This window comes from Culex quinquefasciatus, chromosome 3 (genome assembly GCF_015732765.1).
Source record: "Culex quinquefasciatus strain JHB chromosome 3, VPISU_Cqui_1.0_pri_paternal, whole genome shotgun sequence".
Lineage (NCBI taxonomy): Eukaryota > Metazoa > Arthropoda > Insecta > Diptera > Culicidae > Culex > Culex quinquefasciatus.
In genome coordinates, this window is record NC_051863.1 from 156,073,989 (window position 1) to 156,095,549 (window position 21,561).

At 36.8% G+C, this 21,561-nt stretch overlaps 1 protein-coding gene across 1 annotated transcript; it reads left to right on the forward strand.

Annotated features, from left to right (window-relative positions):
• The first annotated feature begins 279 nt into the window (after positions 1 to 279).
• Positions 280 to 20,095, forward strand: LOC6052932 (transmembrane protein 170A). Its single transcript, XM_038264904.1, has 2 exons — positions 280 to 1,194; positions 15,570 to 20,095. Exon 2 carries the CDS (start codon positions 16,100 to 16,102, stop codon positions 16,490 to 16,492), a length of 393 nt encoding a protein of 130 aa, XP_038120832.1. The 5' UTR covers positions 280 to 1,194; positions 15,570 to 16,099; the 3' UTR covers positions 16,493 to 20,095.
• The last annotated feature ends 1,466 nt before the right edge of the window (positions 20,096 to 21,561 follow it).

Consider the following 21,561-nt stretch of genomic DNA (forward strand, 5'->3'; position numbering starts at 1 on the left):
AAAAAATGTTGTCTTGTCAAAAAAAAATTTTGCATTAAAATGAAAAAAAGTTATCAGGAATGGTTTTTAATCGTGTTTTTTTACCGTTGAACATAAAAATTGACATAAGGCTTTAGTACCCAATTTACATAAGGCTTTAGTACCCAATTGAGTATAAATTAAAATAAAGTAATTTTGAACGAACGTGTACAAACCAAACATCCAACTCCGTGTCGGACTTGAGCCGCCAACGCCCGCGCTTGACAGTTCGCCTCGCGTCAAAAGAAAACGTCAAACCATCAGAAAAGCACAGAAAAATAAAGTTAAAGTGGGTGAAGTGCAGTGCGCGGCGGACGGACAAACGGAGTGACGGAGGACAAGAAAATAATGGATCGCCGTCGTCGTCGTCGTTGTCTTTTTTCCTAATCGCGCGACCGTCGCCTTCGACTGCTTTTTGAAACTTTTGTGCGCTAAGTTGTGACCAAACGAGACGAAACACAGAAAAAAACACTTCGACTTTTCCAGGGCGGAAAACCCCGATGAGAAAGGATTCGCCGAGATCGAGAAAGAAAAAAAAAGTTTTCCAGGAAAATTCCATTTCTTGTGCGTGTGCGTGTGTGACGAAATCCGAACAAGCCTACTATTGTTTTGCTTGTAAACTCTTCCTCGGCCGGAGTGTGTACTACGGGGAGCTTTGCCTGCGCCCCATTTTGGAACGTTTGAGAACCTTCAAGTGGGAGGGTGGAATCGTGAAGGTACTCCCCCTCAGGAAAATTGAGGAAAAATGAAGCCAAGGGATAGTTGTGATTGTTTTGGGTGAAGCCTCAACCAAGTAAACGAAAGTAAGGGCCACTTATCTCACCACTCCTTGGGAAAAAGAAAAGAGGAGGGAGAGGCAAATCTATCGGAACGAAAGTGAATCTGGCCGCGGCACGGCCACTGGAGGGTGTCTGCACTGCAGTGTGTGTATGTGTATATCTGTGTGTGATTATGAAAACATTCCTGCTGCCATCACTATTAGCAGCAGCAGCAGCAGCACCTCGGTTGGTTTTTCAAGGACGGTGGTCCCTTTGGACGGAAAAGTAGGACGGATGTGCGTCGTCCAAGGACATCTCGTTTGAAGCTTCGAGACCCTTCCTATATGTTGGCCGTACGACGCAGCTTAAAGGTCAACGCCAGAGTCAACGTCGGCAGCGGCAAAAACTGATACTAAAGGTACTTGAAGCCAACACAGAAAAAAAAGAAGCCAGATTGCTCAATTACGACGGGGTTATTTGATTGATGGAACGCGCATTATGACGAGAGTAGCGAGAGCAAGAGGGGAGAACGTTTTGTTTTGGTGTTGTTTATTTGCTTAAGCTGCTGCTGGTTCTGCTGATTGTGGTGGTGCTGCTGGCCGATGCCACACAATCGTTAATCGATCGCCAGCAGAAGCAGCCGCAGCAGCATTGGTGGAGAGAAGGTAGGGTGGAGGAGCGAGCAAGCAACAACAACGAAAAAAATATACAAACGAAGCGATGGACAGTGGCCACTATGACACACGGGGGCCGTGTCGTAAAGTGGGACGAAAAGTTGGACGGTGTCAGCTTTTTTCACTTCTCTCTTTTGTCTTGATAAGTTGTAAACGTCACAAATATGGAAATCACAGCGATTCAAAGACCGACACAGCAGAAGAAGAAGCTTTGTGATTCTTAAAACTAAGACTCTAGATAACATTAATTTTGATTCTTAATCATAAAATCTGGAGCAACACAAGAAAAGGGCGGTAAGCATTTTGACAGCTGGAACAATTTTGCATATTCCGAGCCAACAGGTAACTTTTTCACAAAACTCGAAATGTAAAGCAATAGCTACCTTTTAACACTGTCGGTTTTGTTAAATGATTACCTCGGCTCAGAGTTTGCAAAATTGTTCTGGCTGTGAAAAAGCTTGCAAATGTTGCCCTATACATCTAGATTATATATTCAAAAGGTTTTATCTGCACAGGGAACCCATAGCACAGTGGTTCTCAACCTTTGTCGATCTATTGCCCCTCGGCTAATTGGTATCAATGTATAAACATCATAATATTGGCATTATGGTTTGTAAAAAGTGTAAGTTTTACATAACATTTTTGTTTTCAATATATTCATTACTTTCATGCAAACCCATTTTATTAAACTACTCTTGTTCAATATTTAATTCGGAATTCGGCAAAACGTAATAGAAATCAGTCTTAAATTAGTTTAGTCAAAAAAATAATAATAAGAAGTCAAGTAACATGATTAAACGAAAGCAAAACTCACCAAAAATATTTTCAAGGTCTGAGGTTGCAAAAATAGCTCATAATTGAAACAATTCCAAAACTCAAGGAAATTCTTCAAAAATCTTAAAACTCACATAAGATCTCTATTAAAAAATTGGAATTGCTGATGTTCTAAAACATATGAAAATTCACAAAATTTAGCAATGTTGTTTTAAGTTTGTGTCAGCTATATCTTTAAATACCTTTAAAAATAAAATCTAAGAAAAAAGCTGCTGAAAAAAAATCACAAATTTCACAGGGAATTCAAAAATAATTGTATGTATTAGTTTTTAAGAACTTTTATGTATTTCCCAATAAAATATGTTGTTGCAGCAACTTTTGCCATACTAAATTCTTAAATTCTTAAATTCTTAAATTCTTAAATTCTTAAATTCTTAAATTTATAAATTCTTAAATTCTTAAATTCTTAAATTCTTAAATTCTTAAATTCTTAAATTCTTAAATTCTTAAATTCTTAAATTCTTAAATTCTTAAATTCTTAAATTCTTAAATTCTTAAATTCTTAAATTCTTAATTCTTAAATTCTTAAATTCTTAAATTCCTAAATTCTTAAATTCTTGAATTCGTAAATTCATAAATGTTTTTATTTTTAAATTCTTAGTTCTTTGTAATTCGTAAATTCTTGAATTCCACAACTTTTGAAGTCCTATTTTATGTAAGAGATTTTGAAACTATGAGAAGGCATTATTTTTAATATTGGAAATTAAATTTCTTTCGGAGTGAAATTTTAGCGAGGATTTTGGATTACAAACTGTATAAAAATTCTTCGATTTTGAATATTTAGGCTTTCGAAATTTAAAATTTTATCATATTATAATTTTAGATTTTGATTTAATTTTGAGGTTATATTTTTGAAGTTAAATTTTTAGGTTTTTAAATATTGTATTTTCTATTTTGAAGATTTTTTTCATGACTCTTGCCTTGACCGTCTCTTGAGGATTTGTTTTAAATGGATTAATTGCTTTCAAGAGTATCGGGGCCGGCATTTACAAAGCGGATTCAGTGGCAGTTTCATTCTCAACTTAATGTTAACATGTTAAGGTTAATGTTAACATTCCATAGGTCGCCTCCCTAAGGTTTCGTGATAAGGTCCAGTTTGTGACGATACACTACCTTCCCTTTACTAAGCAATCGATTCCAGAAGGGAAAAGATCACCAGTTGTGTTGGTCCGAGCCGGGATTTGAACCCCGATCTACCGCTTACGAGGCGGAAGCGTTACCACTGGGCTACGTGGCTCGGTCAATTTCTTAAATGCTGGTTGCGATATTTTTTTATATGGCGTGGATTTTGCGCGGTTTCGGATTTTAGGTCGGCGCGGATTTGGCGCGGATTTTTTTTTCGACTCTCCCGTAACAACCCTGGTTGTGAACAATAGTATTACAAATTTAAGCTTAATTTTGGGACCCAATTATGCTCATGATAGAAAAAATATGCAATCAAGTTTATTTAAACGAACAGGTATTGCATGTTTAAGTAAAACTTTTGCTTAAATACACAGTTTTCTTCATTTTTGAAGGTTAAATTAACAGGGTTCCACTTTTGGCAAAGTTAGGATTTTCGTTGTCCTATATTGGACCCCAACATATACCGAACCATACAAGTTTGGGCAATAGCTGTGGCAAACATTCTCGGCCAAACACTGGCAATCCCAAATAAAATGTCTCAAATTTAATAGAATAGTATAAACTTGAAGAGCCTTGTTCAGAGTTCTTTGTCCTATTGGCCATGTGTAACATAACCACCTGCACCTTTTTATGAAAACTTTTAAAATCAAAGCTATTTGGGTAATTCTCCGCCAACTCACACAGCAGTTGCCCCGACCCCTCTTCGATTTGCGTGAAACTTTGTCCTAAGGGGTAACTTTTGTCCCTGATCACGAATCCGAGGTCCGTTTTTTGATATCTCGTGACGGAGGGGCGGTACGACCCCTTCCATTTTTGAACATGCGAAAAAAGAGGTGTTTTTCAACAATTTGCAGCCTGAAACGGTGATGAGATAGAAATTTGGTGTCAAAGGGACTTTAATGTAAAATTAGACGCCCGATTTGAAGGCGTACTCAGAATTCGAAAAACGTATTTTCATCGAAAAAAAACACTAAAAAGTTTTAAAAATTCTCCCATTTTCCGTTACTCGACTGTAAAAATTTTTGGAACATGTCATTTTATGGGAAATTTAATGTACTTTTCGAATCTACATTGTCCCAGAAGGGTCATTTTTCCATTTAGGACAAAATTTTTCATTTTAAAATTTCGTGTTTTCTAACTTTGCAGGGTTATTTTTAGAGTGTAACAATGTTCTACAATGTGTAGAGCAGACAATTAAAAAATTTTGATATATAGACATAAGGAGTTTGCTTATAAACATCACGAGTTATCGCGATTTAACGAAAAAAAAGTTTTGAAAAGTTGGTCGTCATCGATCATGGCCGTTCATGGTCACCCGCGACAGACACGGACGACGAAACAAAAAGAAACGCAAAAAGTAACTTTTTAAAATCGCGATAACTCGTGATGTTTTTAAGCAAACCTCTTATGTCTATCTATCAAAATTTTTGTAATTGTCTGTTCTACAACTTTGTAGAACACTGTTACACTCTAAAAAATAACCCTGCAAAGTTAGAAAAAACTCGAAATTTTTAAATGAAAAATTTTGTTCTGAATGAAAAATGACCCTTCTGGGTCAATGGAGATTCGAAAAGTACATTAAATTTCCCATAAAATGACATGTTCCAAAATTTTTTGCAGTCGAGTAACGGAAAACTTTTTTAGTGTTTTTTTCGATGAAAAATACGTTTTTTCGGAATTCTGAAAAACACCTCTTTTTTCGCATGTTCAAAAATGGAAGGGGTCGTACCGCCTCTCCGTCACGAGATATCAAAAAACGGACCTCGGATTCGTGATCAGGGACAAAAGTTACCCCTTAGGACAAAGTTTCACGCAAATCGAAAAGGGGTCGGGGCAACTTTTCCCGATTTCGTGTGAGTTGGTAGAGAATTAGTCATTTATAAATTTTGCTGTTTTAAAAATGCCCATATTTTCGAATCCGGTTTTTAAAACTATGAAATAAGTAACTAAATTTCTTTGCTGTTAGTTTTAGAAATAGCCAGAGCACATGCCACAATTGAAAACACAATCAAAAGTGCTCGTATGCTAGCAGGGCCACTCAAGTTAATAATCATCCGTCCGATCCCTTCTGCGATGACGGTGTAAAGTCGTTGAACTAAAAAACCACTGCCATTGCCACTGCTGCAGTCGTCCAAGTCAAGCCACAACCGCACCGTCGAATTAGTACCTTCCATTAGCGGCAAGGCACTAACGAAGTAGGTAGGAGTTTTTTTTTTGTGTGTGCATGGAATGCACTCCATCCGTTCACAGCGGAACATTGTGTGAAACCCGCGAATCAAATGTTGTTGCTGATTTGAAGTGGAAATGTGTTACAACTCGTACAGCAGAACCCCTTCAAACACTTGACTATAGAGACTATAGAGAAACCTTTTAGTCCAGATAATCGACGACGAAACGAGACTAGATTCGCGCCTTTCTTATCAGTCAGTTTGTTCGGTTGAAGGTTGACAACTCATACGCCGTGCACAGCACGAGGAGGACTCACCAAGCAATGATTCACTCGTGAGAGAATATCGCAACTGAACAAGTGTTTCCAGTTCGATACTTTTTCTCACTAAAGAAAGGCTATAAAATCACTCCAAAAATTAACTTTTTTAAGAAGCATTCTAGACACACCTTCACGTACATCTATATGTACGTGAAGGTGGGTCTAGAATGCTTTACAGTCCAGACTGTATATATGTATATCAATACAAAATTAAAGATATCTGTGTTTGTTTAAAGATCTAACAACCCTATTTTAGATAGGGTAAGTGAAATTTATATACAATTTGAAGACCACAATTACATCAAGGATAACTAAGAAAACTCTTTTTCTTTAATTCCACGAACTCTAATCTGTAATCTCCATTTTGATAATAAACGTCGAGGATTGATTGAGTCGTAGCAAGTAAGCTGACGAAGCAAAACTTCCTGCCTCATTGTTTTGCTTGTCGAGTTTATCGATTCAGTAGCAGCCGAAAAAAAAGCTGAAACTGTTCGTCACCACCGTAGTCGTCGTCGTTGGAGGCAAAGTTCACACACTTCAAAGTGAGTTCAAACTCGGACAGCTCGGATTTGCTGCGTGACAAATGTGTGTTAAATTTGGAATGTTTTACTTTATTTTTGGATTCGTGACATGGTTTAAACTAATTATGTCCGGCATTGAGCTGTACTTTTCAGGAATACTTTAAAAAAAATATCAATTGCAATGCCTTTTCATGTCCATGTTATTAAACAACTTTACGACCAGTCACTTACAGACGCAACAATATTAAAAGTAATCCAGCGAAACCCATTAAAGAGGGCCCGAGAAAAGGGAAAATCATAACCCATTACCATCACACAAGTACGGTGTGTCCTTTTTATGCCGCGACCACCACCCACAACGGGCCTCACAGACTGAATAGCAAACAGCGAAAAAGAAAAAGGACCTGGAAACGGACACAGACAGGCCTCTGGCGATGGCCATAGTCAAATTCCATTTAACTTCAGCGCTTCAATTATTAACACAATCTGACAGAGACGCGGGGACATGTCATGCTGGGTTCCATCGTTCCATGGACTGGTGGATGGTTCTCCCATGACAAGGGGAAACGACAGTAGCACTGTGCAACTACAGAGTGAAAGTACATCCGTTATATGGTGAACATTGTAATGGATGGAATAGTTTGCTGGATTACGCTCGATGGGGGAGGCGCTTTGGAGAAGTTTAATCTATGGTAGTTTTAGTCAATTTGGGCTCTTTTCAATGAAATTCTTAATACTACACAATGATTAAATTTTTGTATACGTAAAAAAAAATCAACCCGTCCGCATTCAAACCCAGCATACACAGAATGGACTGCGCCTTAGCCAGCACGGCTATTGGGTCATTTAAGAGTGAGAAAGATAAACGCCTATACTGTATGAGCCTGCAGGTTTTTTTCATACTGTTGGGCTACATATTTCGAGATGTAATATTGCATAACATTTCATAAAATAATGCAAAATTTATCCTACCCCCTGGTTTCTTACTTTTTTTTAACTTAAAAATATTTTTTTTAAATTTCAAGTCTAATTTTACTTTTGTTAGTAAAACTTTTACAAAATGCTTTATATAATTTATACATTATTCATCATTACAGTTACGCTACTGTCACAAATAGCAAAATATCAATGAATTTATGAAAAAAATGTGTTAGGTTTAACGGCTTTTCTAGAGGTGGGTGAAAAAAGAGCGAGCCGCTTAAAGAGCCGGTTCACAAAAAAAGAGCAACGGTTTTTTTGAACTTTGGTCTTTTGATAGAACCGTTCCATGACGGAATGATTTTAAAACATGTGTCAAATTTTAAGTTCACTGTGTTCTTTTTCAAGTACTTTTTGAGAGCTGAATCGACATATTTCGTTGAGAGGTCTATAGCACTTTCTCATCAATTTTATTGAAAGACTCTAAATAGCATTTATGACAATATTTGAACCCCTTTATAGTTTTCAATCCTATATTTTCATTTTCCTACTTTACTTTAAAATTACTCCAAAATTAGTGAATGATTTTCTGAACAAAATAACAAAAAAATTCTTTACTGAACAGATCGTAAAGATACATTATTGAGCATTTCAAAATGCTTACCTTCTATAAAGTTTATGAGATTTAAAAAAAAAATTATCTTGCCCGATTCAACTTTGGCCTTTGGCCTAAAATTTACTGAAAAAAGAACATTTTGTGATAATAAACATCGAAAATTTTCAAAAATTCAAAAATTTTTTAAATCAACCCTAACATGCTAAACATGATTCTAAACGCAGGGGAATGCATTTTAAATTGATTTCAGCTGACTGCAGTTCATTTTCATGAGGTAAAATATCATGATTATTCTTTATTTGAGCAATTTTGCAAAATAAATAGAAATTTTCTCCAAAATCCGTAATTTAAGTTTGTGTGCTCGCCCCATCAGATTATAACAACGGTTAGGTTCGAGTAGGAATCTTAACAAAGAGATCGCCTATGGCCTTCAGCCAATCTTCTCTTTATTATTTTTTGTTTTTCAAATAACTTATAAAAGTTCAATAAAAAATCACACCATTCTTTTAAATAGCCTTTTCAACAAAATTTAGAAAAAGAGCTAAAGAGCCGCTCATTTTAATGAGCGAGCGAAAATGAGCGGTTCCTAAATACGAGCGGTTTTGCTCACCTCTAAACTCTTTTCCGATTTGTGGTTCCAAAATTCAAAATTTGTTTTAAGAATAAAAAATCTTTATTTGATTAAAATTGCATAAATAAACGGTATGGAGCAATTCTATGAAACTTAAGACAACGATTATTTTTTGTATTTTTTTTTTTATATTTTGATTAAACTTTGTGTGTACTTTTTCTATGACCAAAGAAGTCATTTTGCATTATCCAAACAAGTTTTCATTCAATTTGGCAGCTGTCCATACCGAAAAGGCTTTTAAAATTAATATACCTGTATCTTGAGAACAGATTTTGTAATCGATTTGTTGTCTTGGGCAAAGTTGTAATTAAGGCTACCAACTGTACGGATTTTTTCCTTACCATACGGATTTTCGAACCTCTTCGCGGATTTTGAACAGGCCGGAATTTTTGTAGGGAATTTTACGCATAATACGGATTTGTACGGAATTTTAACAACTTTTAATCATTGAATTGCTTTTGATTTGGTTGAAGCTTTTGTTAACTACACAGAAAGAATATGTGGATTTACTTGACACGGAAAAAATGAATTACATGTAAACTCAATTGATGTTAACGTAAGATTCGACGTAAACGGTTGAATCACACGTAAAATCATGTTTTTACGTATAATTTGTTACAAATTTACATCAAATTGCATTTAAATTTAAATGTTTAATGACGTGCAAAAGTGTTACATCATAAATGATGTAACATTCGAAATATTTTTTGTGTGTAGAAATTTTTATTTTTCTGTGAGTTTGATTTAAAAGGAGAGTTTTCCTGGGTTTCCTCAATTAAAACTTGATTATCAATAATTCTAGAGTTTTGAACTATTGTCTTTCATATGTTGATAGGACCTTTAAAAAAAACTCTAGAATTGTTCTTTTAGAAATTCCTTACTATATATATTTATCCATTTCCAAAGGCTTTCTAAAACTTGTGAAAACATTTGAACATTTGAATTAACAAATCTAGAGTTTTTTTAAAGGTCCTATAAACTGTTGTGTTTCACATGTTATAGGACCTTTTCAATAAAAAAACTCTGGAAAAGTGTTCGTGAAAACACTAAAAACGGTATTATTCGTAAAAGCAAACTTGACATTTTGTAAACTTTAAAACGTTTAACAAAAAACATTGAAGAACATAACGATTTGATTCAAATCACGGTTTATTTTATGAATACTTTTAAACGTGCAACGTGTGAAATTTGTTAGCTCTAAAAACGACACAGTTTTATGTTTTTAATTCTCAAATTTATTAAATTTAATTTATATAAATAATTCATAGACAGTTTTTGTTATACCATGGTGTCATAACGGCAAAGTGTACGGATTTTTGCTCAGCAAGAGTTGGTAGCCTTAGTTGTAATTATAGCGTTTTGCTTTGGACTTTTCAGAAAAAATAGTTACACTCTAGATAAAATTTACTCATTTTTTAATTCGACTTTTCGTAGAAAAAACTGGATTGCGCAAAATAACATTTTTTGAATAAAAAATCATTTTTGGATATATTTTGGCATACAAGATGCCATTTTTGAGCTATAGCTCAAGTTGGTTACAATTCATTTGGCAGTGTTAGGGGAAATATACCCATTTTAAGCTTAATAAGCGGTCGTGTTTGAATGATGCTGGATAATCTGGATTGTTCCTTGAAATTCATTAAAACCAAGTACACCAACGAGTAGAGCAACTTTTTGTGAACATTTCTGTTTATTTTCACTTTTATTTAAAGTTATGCTATTCCTTTTACAAGCACTTAAAAAAAATATTCCAAAAATGCATTCTAATCAGTCAAGTGCATTGGGCCACGCCCATTTTTCTATTTTCAGCTTAGTTCTTTTTTTCTTCCAGCGCTCTTTTGTGTCTGCTTAGTGCTGCCAAAATTGATGAAATTTTAAGTGAACACTCACGAAAAGTAGCATTTATAGCGAAAGTTTCCTGGCAGCACTTGCTCACTCTAACAGGTGCTGCACCAGCATGTTGGTGGTGTTGGTGGCCACCCTTTGTTCTTTATTTGCCTTCGCTTCTCGCTCGGTTTTCTTCAGCCTTCGATTAGAATCGGTATTCAAAATTGAAACGTCAAAAGACTTAGCGCGTTAGATTTTTTTGTTGGTGCTTGCTAATTATTCACATTTTTTGGGATTCTTTTTCAAGTGAGTGACTAAGTAATGGTTCAAAGAACATGTTGCCGGTAGTTGGAAGCAATTTTATATCTTAAGCGCTTTGAAAACGTTAGCGCAAGTGAAAAGATATTGATGGCGACTTTCGTTAAACAATTAACCTTGCGTGTGGATGTGTGTGCCACCAAAATGATGAGAAATGGTCTCGCAAAATAGAAATTATGATCAAAAGTGCATTAAACTTGATCTTTTTAGCCAGTAAATGGCATAAATTTGCGTGCTTACTCGAGGCGGTGCTGTTGCTGGTAAGTTTATAGCCTAAATAGTATTTTTGGAGCTTTAATCGAGCATCAAACTCTCCATATGACGAAGATAGGTGTTTGATTAGAAAGGGTATATTTCCCCTATCAAGTTTTCTAAAAAGCAATGATTAAAAAAAAAACGTGGAAAAAAAATCGAAAAAAAACATATTTTGACTTTATTTTGCCTTCATCACTGAAGATAGGCTATAAAATTACTCTAAAAATCTGGATTTTTTTTGTGAAAATGTCCAGTAAACCAAATTTTTAGTTTTTGCTTTTTAGGTGTTTTTGTAACTGCCTTGAGTCATTAAAAAACACCCAAAACACAAAAACTGAAAATTTGGTTTATTGGCCACCTTTCATCATCTAAAACATTCCCAAAAATGAGAATTTTCCTGAATTTTCAATAATGGGTATTTTGCGTTTTTTTTTTTTGGGAAAAGTCCTATACAAAAAGTTTATTTTTTTAGAGTGTAACTTCTATTTCTGAAAAGTTTTAAGGGACCATCCATAAACCACGGCGACACATTTTTTATGAAAATCTCAACCCCGCCCTTCTCGTGGACAATTGTCCATCCCTGTTTCTGGGGACCCCAAACTTCATGCTTTCTCTCGAGTTGTAATTTTTTTAGGTCAGCGAAATCATTGTCCGAAGTTCCGAAGTGTCAGTGAATTGCTGCAGGATATTTTTTGCATACTTAACAATTTTTTAAACCATACAATTTTACGGCGTTGGTAGAACAAATGTATTGTTTATTCAACTACCTACTCATATGAAGCCAAATTAAATATTTTCGTTTTTCAGTAATTTAAATCAAAACTGTTTGGTCGTGGTTGAGTTTTCGAAGAAAGTGTGCTAAAAAATCATTTGTGTTTCAAATTTCAACATCAACTCAGAAAAATCATCCAATACCCTTAACCAACCCAACCCAGTGAGTGTTCTACAATCATGTTGGGTGTTTGCTGCTGAATGGTAAGGGACCGACGACTATCAGCTGAGTGGGCCAGAAGGGAAAACCATGTTGTGGCACCCGGCCAATTCTAGCCAATTGTGCAGCAGCAGAATACACATGACAGATGCTTTATGGGAAACAAAAAAGCTGGATTTTGTGTGCCATTCCGAGCCCGTCGTGGCATGCCTGTCTGTCTGTTGTCTGGCCTGGCCCCCCTTCTGTCAGGAGGGGGGTTTGTTCAGGTTGATAAGTTCCGAGAAGTTCTGACCCTTCATTTTCATAAATAGGTTGCCGGATATTGATTATTTTTTTTTGTTCTTTGTGAGAATCTCCTTCGGTGGTGTATAATTGGAGCAGTTTTCGGATGTTTCAAGTTTATGCACATTTCCCCGCAAACAGGGATAAAGTCCACTACAGTTTGGCAAGTTAACAATTCTGAAGTTCGAGCTGCGTGTAGGCGCCTGGCTTAGTCATCTTGGTCGTGCTCTCTTGGCATATGTTGTAAAAAGGTAACTTACGTTTTAATAAACTCAAGTTCAAATCTGTAGCACGCTCGAGCTTCCCCGAGCTGTATAACACTCATTAAAACGGCCAGGCCTACTGCGTTGCATTAACCGCAGAGAGGACTCTTTGAATGAACCACATTTCGCAGAACCTACAAGGGAGTCAGGATGCGTGGACATACCGTACCAAGCGCTCCGGAGCACAAGTTTTGACAACCTTCGGTGACCTAACCTTTAAGGTTTGTACTGTTTTTAATCAACTTCAAAATGGCACCTACGATAACACAGCACGACGCCGGGGCGTAATGCAATTTTGCAAGAGTGCAGTACTTATTTACTTTCGCTCGTTTTTGGCACGGTTTCAATAAACAAAAGCGTCAGCGCGTTGTTTACATTGAGCTCCGTACGTACGTACGCCGCATGGATCCAACCACACACGGCAAAACCCGCCAAAACTTCAAATGTGCATATACTTACACGCTTCGGTAACGAGCAGAGATTTTTGTTGTTGGATGCGTGTCTTTCGTTATGTATATCAGGTACGGCACGGTAATCCGACTCGTGCAAATGTGTTGGAAAACGTGTTTACACACAACGTCAACATAATTTTAATGTGTTTACTCGTCACTCTCCTTGTGATATTGACCTTCGCCTACTGTGGCAATTAGGTTTGTTTTGATTGATCAAAATTGCAGGGTTGTTACGGACGACGCGGATCGCGCGGATAGCGCGGATCTGACGCGGATTTGCTGGCTAATGATTTGATTTGATTTGTGTGTGCCTTTTGTTTCGCATTTTTGTCGTGTATTGTGTGCTGCGAGGAGAAGATTGCCCTCTGAAAATGCAGCGTCATCAGTGCATAATTGGCAAAGGGAGCGCGTGGTCGTAAAAAATATTCAGAGTGAAAAGTGATTTTTTTTTGTGTGTGCCTTTTGTTCCGCATTTTTGTCGTGTATTGTGTGCTGCGAATAGAAGATTGCCCTCTGAAAATGCAGCGTCATCAGTGGATATCTGGCAAAGGGAGCGCGTGGTCGTAAAAAATATTCGGAGTGAAAAGTGATTTCTTTTGTGATTTTCATAGCCCTTCCTATATCATCGTTGATCGGAAGGCACGGCGTCGGGTGGATTGTGTTTAAATTTTTCGAATAAGGTTTTATTTTTTTGCGGTGAAAAAGCCATTACTATATAATCAACGAAAGACGCACTGACAATTTGGATCGTTGAGTTAATAGTGGAGCAAATAACTGTGTGTGAGTGATTTTGTATGTTAACCAGAAAGACCTTCCTATAGCATCGTTGCTCGGAAGGCTCGCCGACGGGTCTGTTATGAAAGTCCTCCCCATAGCATCGTAGCTCGGGAGGCATCGAAAAGCCAATACCTTATCCTACTAACCCTAAAAAAAAATAATCACGTGATGCTTGAAGGAGATGCTGTGGATTCAACGGTCTCAAGCGGTATCAACAAGTATATAGCGAAAAACTATGTGCTTGATGAGTCTGCAACTTCAACTATCGGACTAACATTCCTCCCTTTCGTTGAACTGCAGGCTTCTTGGGAGGACGCCGGTATTGACTAATAAAGTAGAGATCTTCAGAGGTTAAACAGTGAACGGATGGTTGGCTCCCACTGATCATTTTTGATTCATTGTTTAACTTCAGCTGATTTGTCAATAACGGAGTAGCAGCTCATTGGCAGTCAACCATGCTCATGCTCATGCTCATGATTTTTAACCTTATTTATTTTTAATTTTATACTGGATTTATTCAATTTTTAATTTTGTAAATCAAATATTACAAACTTTTCCCTAAGATATAGACATTAGAATGTGTAACAAAAACTATTATTGGGGCTTGTTCTGGTAGGCGCCAAATATGAGCTTGATTGGACGTAACAGAAGCTGGCCTTCACTTTAGAATTTAGGAATGAAATTTAATCGGTAGAATTTTTTTTTTCTAAATTTAAACATTCTTGGAGAAAATAAAAAGATCAGAACATTTCAAATTCAAAGCTTTAGAAAATCAAAAACTCGAAAAAAATTGTTTTAATAGTTTTTATAGTAACAAAAAAAAATCAAAATATATATTAATTTGTTTTCGAAATTTCTAAAATCGTAATTAAAAAAAATCTGAAATTTCGAAATTAAAAATTTTAGCAATCTGAAATTCAAAATACAAAAAATTTGGGTAATCGAAAATTTGAAAAATTTAAAAATTCTAAAATTCTAAAACTCTAAAATTCTAAAATTCTAAAATTCTAAGATTCTAAAATCCTTAAATTCTAAAATTCGTAAATTCTTAAATGTTTTTATTTTTAAATTCTTAGTTCTTAAATTTAATTCTTGAATTCCACAATTTTTAAAGTCCTATTTTATGTAAGAGATTTTGAAATTATGAGAAGACATTATTTTAAATATCAGAAATTAAATTTCTTTCGGAGTGAAATTTTAGCGAGGATTTTGGATTACAAACTGTATAAAAAAATCTTAGATTTTGAAAATTCAGGCATTCGAAATTTAAAATTTTATCATATTATAATTTTAGATTTTGATTTAATTTTGAGGTTATATTTTTGAAGTTAAAGTTTTAGGTTTTTAAATATTGTATTTTCTATTTTGAAGATTTTTTTTCATGACCCTTGCCTTGACCGTCTCTTGAGGATTTTTTTTAAATGGATTTATTGCTTTCATTCTTTTCGAGCCTTCAACCATAAAACGAGTTTTTTTTAATCAAATACTTTCTGAATTAGTTCTTCTTCATTAAAAAATAAAATTTCTTAAATGTTGGTCGCGATATTTTTTTATATGGCGTGGATTTTGCGCGGTTTCGGATTTTAGATTGGCGCGGATTTTTTTCGACTCTCTCGTAACAACCCTGGAATTGGTAAATTTGACATTTCTGGAGTTTTTTTTGAAAAGGTCCAAATTTCCAGTTTTTGCTTTTTGGGTGTTTTTGAAACCGTCTTGAGTCAGGGGTATTAAATAACACCCAAAAAGCAAAAACTGAAAATTTTGTTTGTTGGACCTTTTAAAAAAACTCCAAATTTATTTGGGATTCGGGAATTATCAATTTATTTAATTTTATTCAATCATCAGTGTTAACAGAAAACCTTTCTCTTCCCCTTTTTCCAGAATACCACACGATGGTGCACAGTGGTGCGTACCTTTCGCACTACCTGCTGCGACCACCACCACTAGCATCGCTACAACTACTTCTATCGTTGACGTCGCCGTCACCGTCCTCGTCGCACTTGCCACTAGTCACGCTGTTGTTCTCTGCTCGCCGTAACAACAACAACAACAACAGCAGCACCAGCAACAAATCCCACAGGGAATCTGTCGCTAGACGCCGCCATCACACGAGGTCAATTCGACGGCCGGAACAAGTAGGAAGCCGGAAACCGGAACAACTGCAACTGCTCAGTAGTAGCCAGGCTGATCATCCGTGCAGCTGGCCACGGTTAGACTGTTAGAGGCGCACGGATCTCGAAGCCGAACTATACCTATACTAATACATATACTAAATATTAAGTAGCAAGTACGTAAAAAACGAGGGAGGGCAAAACGGGAGGGAAAGTTAGTAGTACTAACACACACACACATTTACAGTGAGATTGGGTAGTGAGAGGAGGTCCGGGGCGGTTTCGACGTTGGGACAAGCAATGTATTCCGAATCCTTTGCGGAACTGGACACGATATCGAACGTGCTCGGTTTGCGGGGCGTGGGCACGAGTACGCTGACCAAGTTTGTAGATATGTGGTACCACGTCTTCCTGTGGGCACTGTTCTCGTCGATCATTGTCCACACCGGTGCGGCGGTCGTGGCGTTCGTGACGCTGCGCAAGCACAAGTTCGGCCGGTTCTTCTCCATCTTCATCCTGGTGATGGGCGTGGTGTCGCCGGTGACCGGGGGCAGCATCAGCAGTGCCACCATTGCCTTTGTACATAGAGCCTCGAACCTGCCGATGTCGCCGATCCTGGCGATGGTGTACGGCGTCGGCCAGACGATCCTGTCGGCGTGTCTCGGCTTTACGCGACTGCTGGCGACGCTGTAGAGATCGATGGAAGACGAACGCGCCGGGGGGAAGACACCAAACAGTACACACACACTCTCACACAAACATCCTCACTCACACACACACACACACACAAGTCTAAGTTACTCAACTAGTGGAAACAGTTCCGAATAGAGTTCAAAACACACAGACATTTCAAAACAGCAAGCAAAACAACAACAATCGTTTAGTAATTTTACGATAGTCCAGTTTTTATCAAAATGCGTAAGAGACGAAGAAAAAAAAGTCGAACGACACGAAACTTTGATGGTACTATCACAATGCGAAGGCTTGTTTGGGATATTTAAACAACCTTAACTGAATTCAAAAGATGTCAACACTATCAAAGTGGCGTCACACGCTGCTTGTTGGGCTCGCTTCTGATTTTCTTCAAAACATTCGTTTTAGAATATTTTCTGATTTTGGCAGTGTTTCAACTTGTTGCTCACCATTTTTTAGTTGATTTCCATCGTCAATAATGTTTTTCAGAGTCCCGAAACTTCAAACAAAAACAAAAGATGCGAACCAAAGACAGTGACGTTTTGGAATTTTGACAGTCTGGAGCGCATGAATTACCCCATTATCGGTTTCCCGCACGGGTGAAGTGGAAATTGTTGCACTTGTTTTTGGTTGGCAATAGTGCAATGAGTTTTGATTTTTAACATTTTGCGAAATTTTGAACACAAAATTCGTTGAAAATTAAATATTAAATTAAAAAAATAAGTTTTTCTAAACAATCTTGCTCAAAAACGCAGTTATGTTGGAACATTTTTGGAAACAGTAAAAGAATCTTTTTTCTACATTTTTTTTTTTACGTCGTCATATCAATTAAAAGGACGCAGTAATGGGAAATATTTCAACAAAAAAGTTATTTTTTAAAGCCAGTTGTTTTGTTTATCAGAGTTAAGTGCGCCATTTTGTGCAGTTCACTTAGAATTCAACGAAAATTGAGTGAAGTTCGCCCAGATCTGAATAAAAATTCACTCAAATCTGACAGATGCCCCAGCCCCATTTACTCATTTCTGAGTAGGTTTCGGTTTTGACGGAAACTGAGGGATTTTGAACGTGCATGCAGCTTTAAACCCAGGGTTGCCAGATTCTCCCTGATCTGTCAGTGTGTGTTATTATGAAGGTTTTTTTTGTTAAGAAATAGTTGTGATCAGTGTGTGTTATTATGAAGGTTTTTTTTGTTAAGAAATAGTTGTGACCGTTTTGAACACCTTTTTAAGAAAATATTCATTGCGTATTTTAATATTTGATCGAAGAAAATGTGTGATTCTGTCAAGGTGGAATTTCATTCCGGGAATTTTGTTTGCAAACATGTCAAAAACGGGTTTGACAGTAACTGTTGTTTTCGTCTTTGTAAAAACAGAGATTCTATGATTATCTTTTCCATTGATGTCATAAAAGTAAAGCGAAAGTTTGCCATAGTTTCTTGCGAGCAGTAACATAACCAAACTTTTCTAATACCCCCAGCAAACGTCAAATAAGTACACAGTTGTTGTCTGTCGGATCATTTTTCAGATCCTTTCCGGAAATGATCCGGCCGCAATGGTGTATGGTTTGACACTTACGGCTGGTGTCGAATAAATGAAAATTATAGTGAAGGAATGTAGTCTTTTGTTTAAGATCAGTCTTTATGTTTTCGGCAACCAAGCTTCCCCAATGTGATAGTGTACCATGCAGCCATAGACAAAGACACACACGCAGATAAACACACACGAACAACAGCGACTAATTTGACAAACGCATCTGTTCCAGAACAAAATCAACAATTTCGATTTCGAATAACCGCGAGCAAACGCCACTGCAAATGAGGAATCATTCTGTGCAAAAAACTGTAAAGACTAAGCGATAAGCTACGAAACGAGAAAGAAAGAAAGAGGTCAGGCGATAATGTATAGTCAAGGAGAGGGAAGCAGGAGGAGCAGAAGAGGAAAACAAAAAATCAACAAACAAGAATAGTGATATATACCTTAAAGTAAACAAGTAATTGAAAACCCTAATTAGTAGCAAAAATTTAATGGGAAAACACAACAGAAGAAAAAAAACTAGTTAAAACAAGGAAACATAACGCCACTAAAACAAGCAAAAACCTTAAATGTGCTATCATCACCCCCCAACATAAACACAAACACACGCATTCTATATATCATCATCGTTATCATAAAGAAAAAAGAAAAAGTCAGCAAATAGACAAGTAACTGGAGTAATAAGAACTGTGCTTTCGATATTTGCCTCATTTGTTTCCCGCCCTATTACCGGAAGGAAACCCTCCTCACCGATCCGGCATCACTCACAAATTGGGCGCATAAAGTGTCGTTTTTTGGGGAAAATTGTCCAAATTATTAATTATGTTTGAGTTACCCTTCAAACGAAAACAGAAGATCTGGCAACTTTGTTTTTCAAGTGTCAACTGTCAAATCGGTACACGGCGATGAAAGTTTATTCAGATTTTGAATAAAGTTTAAATTTTAACGTCACACTGAAAACTCATTGTCAGATTGTCAAGTTGGATGAAAATTGGCAAACTTTCCAAACTAGCGACATTTTACACTCCCGCCATCTTCCCACATGCATATAACATATTGTCCAGCATATCGAAACAAAAAAAGGCGCGGCAGCATATATAATTAGACAACTCAAAAACAGTAAACGAGCGCGAAATACGAAACAAAACAAAAATATACACTAACGGAAGGAATTATTTATTTGCCATTTTTTCATTAAACGCTTTTTTCCGCCACCCTGCCTACGGTCCTATCTCTGTAACTTTGTTCCCCTTTCACACACAAACACACCTACACACACGCACACCAACTATGGAATGCTGGGACTCCCTTTTCAAAAAAAAATAAACTTTTCACAAATTTCACATAGTGGCTGTTTTTTTTTGGAAAATTTTGTTCTTTCCAAAATTTATTGTAGAAACCAGTAGACTTAATATAGAGACAAAATTTATTTAGTTGTGTATATTTCTTGAAGAAATCAACCCAACCTTCCTTGTTTTAGGTTTCCCCCCACCAACCCCAAATCCAACAACAGTAATAGTAGTAGTAATTGTGGAAATCAGCCAGATTCGTATATATGTATATTTTGATTTTGAGTTTTTTAAGAAAATTAGGGACAGAAAGAGAGCAATCTAAATGGAGTAAGCGAGAGAGAATGGAAAGTGAAAGGGCAAAAAAAAAGAAAGAGAGCGAGTTGTGCATCTTAGTTACTAGGTGGCAAACAAGTGGGAATCAATAAATTGTAATTTATATTGTAATTTGGGAACGACGACTGTAATTGTAAGGGAAAGAAGGAAAAGCAAAGCGAAAGAGAAAAGAGTGTAACAGGAGAACAAAGGATATGGGAGACGAGACAAAGCAGAAGAGGCGGCGACGCGATAAGGTTATTGTGTTTAAGCTGAAAGTCAAATTCTCTCTAAATAAAAGTAATAATCAAGCTAAAACAAATGAAGGAAGAAAAAAAAAAACAAACAAAAAATAACAACAAAGGTAAAACAAAGAAATGCTCCTGCCGGGGACATACACACTTGGAACTGGAGTAGGTTTTAATCATAATAATAAATAAATTAAAGTCAATGAACCGATAGTGAAATTATTTGTGGTTTGATGTTTGGAAAGTTGAGAAATTTTGCTCCATCCCAGATACGAGATTTTCTTACAGAATTGGTTCTGTAAGAATCCTGCTAGAATGATTCTAGCAGCCTTGTCAGAATTCTGTAAGAATTTTGCAAGAATTTTCTAGTAGAAAAATACTGCTCACTGATTGGCTGGTGTTTTACCGGTTCAAATCATGTTGCAACAAGATTAATTTTTGCCCATTTGAACAAGATGGACGTTTTTCGCGAATAAAAAAACCCTGCACTCTTCAAATTGCCATACCGTTTGAAAGTAAAAATCAAACTGATATTATGCTGCTTTAGAAGTGGCAACACCGGATGTCCATCCCAGAAGGTCGATCTCCACGGACACACCATCGCAGGTAACATCACTCCCACAATTTCGGCATACTTTGCGAATAGATTTAGGGAGTGTTCTTTTATTACGTAACGCAGTAGGGGGGGAGGGGGGGTCGGAGGCCGTGTTACGCTCCATACAAAATTTTTAAAATTTGTGTGGAAATTTTGTTACGAGGGGGTGGGGAGGGGGTCTAAAAGTCCGATTTTTCGCGTTACGTAATAAAAGAACGCTCCCTTAGGCATGATGAAACTTAACCACATTTTCCGCTTTTTGCAGGCATGTCTCTGCAGTCTTGGCGACATCCAGACCTCGGATCTGGAGTCCGGATTCTCCCCTCGGCATCATTGGCCACGACATCGCTACTCGCTACTCGGACAGCAGAGAAAGCAAAGTGTGCTACCGAAGAATGAACAGCCGCCTCCATGGAGTATTAAAAAGTTATGTGACCGTTAGTGTGACCGGCATTAATGTGGAAAGTTACTTGTAATAAACAAAGAAATAAATTTTGTTCGAAATGAAATTTTAAATAGCTTAAATTTATTCCACAATAAAATTCCGACAAAATTCTAGCAGGATTCTAGCAGAAAATTTTGCCGTCTCATTATGGCAAAATTCTTACAGAATTCTAGCAGGATGGCCTGTCAGAATAGTTCTAGCAGCATTCTAGCAGGGTTCTAACAAAACCGGTTACTTTCACCGGATTCTGCTAGAACCGGTTATTGCATTTGAGCTAGAATTCTCTGAGAATTCTCGCAAAGATCTAGGAAGATGATGGCAGCGTTCTAGTAAGAATAGTTTTGCTCTGCTAGAATTCTGTAAGAATCCTGCGAGAACGCCGTGACTGGGATGAAGCTGATGACAGTTGCTTTGCAAAAGACATCAAACATAAAAAGATTAAAAAATTCTATAAAGCTCAAAATCTAGAAAATGTACACTTAAAATCAGAAGTGCCCCTCAAAAAGGGTTCGATCTACCCTTTATCTGTCAACACAAGGTAAACAAGCCCTTTTGAGGGTTACTTCTACCCGTTTTCAAGTTTACCTTTGCATAACGGGACGGGTGAACTTGAAAACGGGTAGAAGTTACCCTCAAAAGGGCTTG

What these genes read in the sequence shown, in the direction of transcription:
- LOC6052932 (XM_038264904.1), top strand. Translation starts at nt 16,100, where the DNA reads ATGTATTCCGAATCCTTTGCGGAACTGGACACGATATCGAACGTGCTC.